Source organism: Glossina fuscipes, unplaced genomic scaffold (genome assembly GCF_014805625.2).
Source record: "Glossina fuscipes isolate IAEA_lab_2018 unplaced genomic scaffold, Yale_Gfus_2 116, whole genome shotgun sequence".
NCBI classification, from domain to species: domain Eukaryota; kingdom Metazoa; phylum Arthropoda; class Insecta; order Diptera; family Glossinidae; genus Glossina; species Glossina fuscipes.
This window is the reverse complement of record NW_023998459.1, coordinates 4106001-4112074: the sequence shown is the minus strand read 5'-3', so window position 1 is coordinate 4112074 and position 6074 is coordinate 4106001. Positions and strand designations below refer to the sequence as shown.

The 6074-nt window shown below is 32.7% G+C and overlaps 1 protein-coding gene across 7 annotated transcripts in view; it reads right to left on the bottom strand.

Annotated features, from left to right (window-relative positions):
* Nucleotides 1-5156, bottom strand: part of LOC119640210 (receptor expression-enhancing protein 1) — a 35532-nt gene extending 30376 nt beyond the window's left edge. For 6 of the 7 annotated variants that reach the window (XM_038038062.1, XM_038038055.1, XM_038038057.1 and 3 more), the window contains exons 1-2: nt 4915-5006; nt 4693-4849 (exon numbers count right to left, since the gene is read on the bottom strand). In XM_038038062.1, the coding sequence (XP_037893990.1) occupies nt 4693-4724 (32 nt within the window). In that variant the 5' untranslated portion in view covers nt 4725-4849; nt 4915-5006. The other variant, XM_038038056.1, reaches the window with a different exon arrangement.
* Nucleotides 5157-6074: the final 918 nt, after the last annotated feature.

The following is a 6074-nucleotide window of genomic DNA, read 5'->3' as shown; positions in this document are numbered from 1 at the left end:
TAGCAGGGTCTCAAGACATTTTGTTCTTTTGAGGCTATTGCAATGCCGAAGTAGTCATGAATTATTCAGTCCACTTTTCGGGTATTGTATAAAATATTCAATGCTATTGCAAACACCTGAGTGCTTGTAATGCTTGTTCAGACTATAAATAACTTTAGCTTTTCTTCTATTGTATTTCGCGTTGTGTAAGGGTAGTGATATTATTTATAGGGGAACTTAGTTAAATATATAAACTTAGTTAATATGTAAAGAAATGAAAGGCTACCCAGACTCATTATTCCCCTCATGCTTCGCTATATTTCTCAATCAAGTCGAAAAATGTAGAAGAAAATGGGCTGTGTTCGAGCAACTACATAAAAAAGCGGAAGATATTCTGCTTGATAACGCGTCGACTAAATACGATGTGAATGAAAGGTCGCAGCGCGAGTACTGCGTTACAACATATATTGTAAAAAGGCTGCCGAACAACGTATAGCGACAACATCTCCAGCGGTAGCCCTTCATAGCTTGCCAAAGATGTGACCATCAAAGTTTGATAGGTACCGCTTGCAATGGAAGCATTTGTGCAAACTCTTCCGTAAGCTTCTGCACGAACGACTCCTCTGGTTCCTCTGGAAAGATGCGGCGAAATCTCCTAAAAATGTGTCTGTTCGCAGTGTTAGCAATGCCGCATTAACATATAAGGAATTACAAATTAAAAAATGAAGCCGCACTAAATTCACGACCCATCACTGCTGTGCCAGAAAACCCCAATGATCTAACTGCTTTAACTCCTGGCCACTTTCTCATTGATGAACCTTTCGCAGCGCAGGCAGATCCTAATTTACCTCCCAGTAAAGCGAATTTGCTTACCCAATGGAAGTTGACTTTTCATTTGAGCTCTAAATTCTGGAAACGATATCGACTTGAATATGTAGATGAATTTCAATGTCGAAACAAATTGAAACAACAGAACGAAGAAGCAAAGCACTGTATGATGGTCGTAATAATAGTGGCAATCTATCAAGGACGGACGTGGCCATGCTCCAATGCCAGAAGATGTAATGATGAACAACTATCGAGCTCCTCACAAAACCCACATAGAATAATGTAGCTCTTTCCTCAGCTTTATTTCTTCTTAATCACGCTTAGCAATATATACGAACTCTTATTCCAATATATAAATATTTTCAGTTATAATGTTCTTTTTTTGAAACATTCTATAGATAACATCAAATATTAACCCAGCAATGCCGCTATATAGAATACAAATTTCACTTCTAAGACCCATGTCCATTTTCATCAACGGAGTTCAGTTGCAAGTTGAATGGTATTTGTTCATATATTAGGACATTAGTCCACCGCAAGCTTATATTAAAACGCTGAATAGCGATATTTAGTCTACCGACATCGTATGCTTACAACTTGGCAACACCCTTTTCATTCCACATCGGGCCAAAGGAGGAGTTATTGATCATTGGTCGGAATACGCTAAGAAAATGCCGAACACTATCCAAACGCGTAAAGAGAATGAAAAACATCTTCTGAACTTGCTTAAAAATCAAACATCAAACTACCGAATAATCAAACAAGATGAAGCAGCCACAGCAAGGAAACTTCTTGCAGCAATCAAAGAATTCAGGACTCCATTCCAGAGGTAGCAGTGGACGTGTACTACAAAAGAATAAGTCCTTTTAGCTGACAATAAGGCAATTCAAAGAACTTCCTAAAACCATACCCCTTTTCTCGCCATTTTATCAAATTCCTGATTATCATGGCTGTAATGGATTGCAAGATGGTAACCCGATCAAGAAGAAGGTGTTCGCAACCTTAAAATAGTGAATAGTTATGTAGGGCGATAACTACGCTCTATTTTCGAGTTCCGACTTTTTTCAAGCATAAGAGGTGCGACGCTGTTTCAAAATTGTCAAAATAAACGTAAGCAAAATTGCTCACGCTTTGCGTTAGTATTTTTTGGGCATTTACATGAGAAAAGGCTATAAATTGGAAATATAATAAATTTCAAACGATATTGTTTACTTACAAACAACTGAACCAAAAAAAAATATTTTAAAGTGTAAGTAAGTTAATTGTCTTTTTTTGCTTTATACGCCAATTGTCTAATTAATACTCTTAGTTCGCTAAAGCTTGTAATCAACTGTGAACCTTTCCATACTTTCCACACATTATACACTGATTGATAAAGCGTGAAGGATCAGCAAATAATAAAAACTTTACTGAATATATTGGTTACCTTAATCCATTTGACTAACCGAAACGAAAAGAAGGGAGGTAAAATGTTTTAATAACAAATAATATTAAGGAATATATACACATCAAGCGGAATGGTTATTGGTGTTATTTGACAGTAGAGGAATGTCGAGATTAGCAGAAGAGGAATCTTGTATATAGAAAGGTTTTGCGGGACGCTTTTATATAGCTGTCAACAAGGAAAATTAAAATATACATATTGTTAAATGTAAATTTTTACAAAAGATTCGCGTGTCAAAAGAGGCTTTTAAAAACATTTTACTACTTGTTGTACTTTTCATGTACTTGTGATGCGTTATTGTGCAAAAGACGATGATTGAAATATACCTAATATTTATTGAAGCGAAAAATGAAAAAGAAAAATGAAAAGGCAAGCGTAGGCTGAATGGGATGGTGGTGAGTTAACCTGTTTTTGCGCATACACATCAATGTCGACGTTTCCCTAGTTGTCTGGCAACTGAGTCGATCAATTGAGGAAATAAGAACCTGCATATCTTCTGCAGCCGGAAAAAATCCACTTCAAGATATTTTGTGAAAATTTTGCTCTTATTTATACAATGCAAAACTAGGATTGATTTGCAATTAATTTTAAAACATGGTTTATATGTAAATTCAAATGTTAATGTATTGTTACAGTGTACAAAATAAAAATAATATGAAATTGTATGATTTATATAATATGAAATTATATGAATTATATGAAATTACTTCAAATCAATTCGTTTTTTAAATTTTACATAATTTTGTTTTTATTTACGTTTGTATGATGTTGTTTTCATTGTCTCATTGTAAACAAACGACCGTCAAATTTACACCTTTGGGAATTTCGAATCGCGAAAGGCATACATAGCTCTCAACCAAATGGTTCTCAACAAACTCAAGCTCAAAACATACAAACACTTTAAAAGATTTTCTTTTATATAAACTTTCGTACTAGTGGACTTAAAAATGGGAAATAAATTTAGTCCCAGGTTTTTCTATAAAAAATTCGAGACATTTAAGATTTTAATGTGTAAGCAATTTGATTTTTTGTATAGCCATAAGTCAATGAGATAAAACTCATTTTCCATTTTATAGACTAAATCAATAAAGGTTTATTAAAAAAAACATACCTATCTAATTTATTTTACAGTCGATAAAATTATCAACCGAAAATTAAGTCACTGCGTCGCAATTCCGGCGGTATTTAACTTTAACTTGCGATATTCGGCTCTCGAAATTCTTTCAGCTAAAATCGACATTAAAGGGATTTTTATCAAAAAGATAATTCGTCACTTCTTGACGACCGCTATTTGGTGTATACAGAAAGATTGGCAGAACCATAATGCGTTGCCATCGTAACTAAATATCTACGCAAAATTTTAGCATGGTTGGATGTACGAAAGCGCCTGACGTATCAATTGGAAGTTTCCATGCTAATTGGAAATCACATTAAACCGCTATTGCGGTTTGAAAAAAATCTTAAGCTTATGAAGCGGAAGAATATAGCGCGAAGATATTAGATGCTTCATTTGAGCCGCTTCACTGTATTCGATATTAATGTCGAACTAAATTCTATCCAAGAAAAGTTTATTTTTCTTTTAAGTGAGCTGAATTTCTAACTGCTCCTCCACGCAGGTTATTCAACAGATTTAGCCCTTACTAATTATTTCATAACGTGCAAAATGTAAATGGTTCGCTGATATATGATCGTGGAAAAGGGAATCTCTGAGGAAAAGATTCAAGCGCTTTCACTAAAGTTAAAAAGGAAAGATTAAGATAGAATGGGACTTTGTTGGAAATAATTTCTTTTTTTGTTCTTCTGTCAATATGAATACTTATTGGGCTAAACTCTCATTGCCAAACGTTGGCATTAATCATTTTCACCTTTAGAAGTCGAGGACACCGTCTTTCTCTTATGTTACTATACGTTATACAAAAATAAATGAAATAATCTTTCCACATTTTATGAAATTATCTTCATATGTTATGACGTTCATTTAAAAGTTCTTTGTTGAAATTTTCATATGTACCCAACATTTTTTTTATTTTTAAGTGCCTATAACGCAAATTTTTAGCCTCTGCACACTTAAGCTGAAAGATTATGTAGGTTTTATATTCCTGAGAAACTTGAAGATCCTTAGATTTTTATAGAGGAGTACGATTTCAATCAAGCAAACGATCTGGAATAGTAAATCCTTAACCCATATTATTAGAGACGATTTGCTTAAAGAATATACATTGCTGAATATTATTACTCGTAACAATAAGAGCTATTAAGAAAAAGTAAGTAATGAAAACTGTGGAAGTAAGAAAATCTGATCAAATATCAGCTAAATAGTCCCACACGGCAAAATCTAATAATTATCATGGGCTTTGTTTGAAAATACGATATTAAAATTTTATTTAAGGTTTAAAATTGGAATATGTCTCGAATTACATTTCATATATGAGAGTACTTACATGACAAGTCTTGAAATTAACGCACTGATCATTATTAAATTTTTTCTTTGCTGTATAGCGCGGCCAAAAAGGCACCAAAAAAGGAAAAGTACAACATACACATTCACATCTATTTGGCTTAATCCGAAAGTTTAGCTGAAGGGAAACTGCAATTTTCCTACAAAACAAAATAAGAGATAATAATTATATAGCAACCTACTCCCCTTCATATATGCTACATACTTATCTAATTACAAATAATATTCTTTGAGTACTAAAATAGCATTCGATCGATTTAGCAAATTTATATGTTACTTTTTCAAAATGTTTATTGTTTTACCTATGTTTCAAAGCACTCGCAGATCATTTTCAGCGATTGTGCAACAAAGGTAAGTAAATAATCTAATCCCAGTTAATAGAAATTGCACAAATTCGAAAAGACTCTCCAACTTTAAAAAATATTCTCCACCATATAATACAACAAATTAAACTTTTGCTTTTGGAGTTACCAGGCTGTGGACATATTCATACGGTGTAAATACATGAATATTGTTGATGTTTTTAAGTGCACCACACAAAATGTTTGCTCGCTTCGTTCGCTAATCAAGCCAAAGTAACACATAGAATATAAAAACATTGATGCAATCCTCTGTGTTTTGCGTAATTAATTTCCAAGTTTGAAAAGCAGTAAGAAGTCGCATTATAAGAAAAAATAAAGGAAATCGTTATGAATATAAATAAAAACAAATGGTTTGGGAAGTAAAAATAAACAAAACAATGGAAATGTAAATAATAAATATTCAAAAAAACAATAATAAAAAAAAATATATAAAAGCAAATTAAAGTTTTATTCGATTATTGAATCAAATAATGAGGAAAAAGTTTAGAGGAAGGAGCTGGGGAGTTGACTTCATTATTAAGCAAAGCAAAAGAAATCACCTCCGTTGTCTGTTCTCATTGTTTCTAATATAATATATAATTAAACTAAAATCTCAAAACAAATTAAGTAAAAACGATATAAATAATTTGTTGTGTGCTTATTAAACCACAAGATTTGCCAACAAAATCCTCGAAAAAGTTGAATTCCAATCCCGAAAAACGGGATGAAACTTTAATGTTTCCTAAGACATAAAAAATGCCAAGGTCTGTCTGTTAAGAAATAACAGCAAGCCGATAACGTTATAATGATTTGACATCGGTGTAAAGTGTAAATTCAATTCCATATACAACTGAAACTGTGCGATATAAGGGCACACACAGTGAGAAGTTATTTTCGTTTTCAGGCAACCACTTTTACAGCAAACTGTCAGCAAAAACATATGAATTTAGAACCAAAAACAAAGAAATCAACGTAAACATAAACAAAAAATTTATAAAAAATAACAGTAAGGAAGTTAATGTAA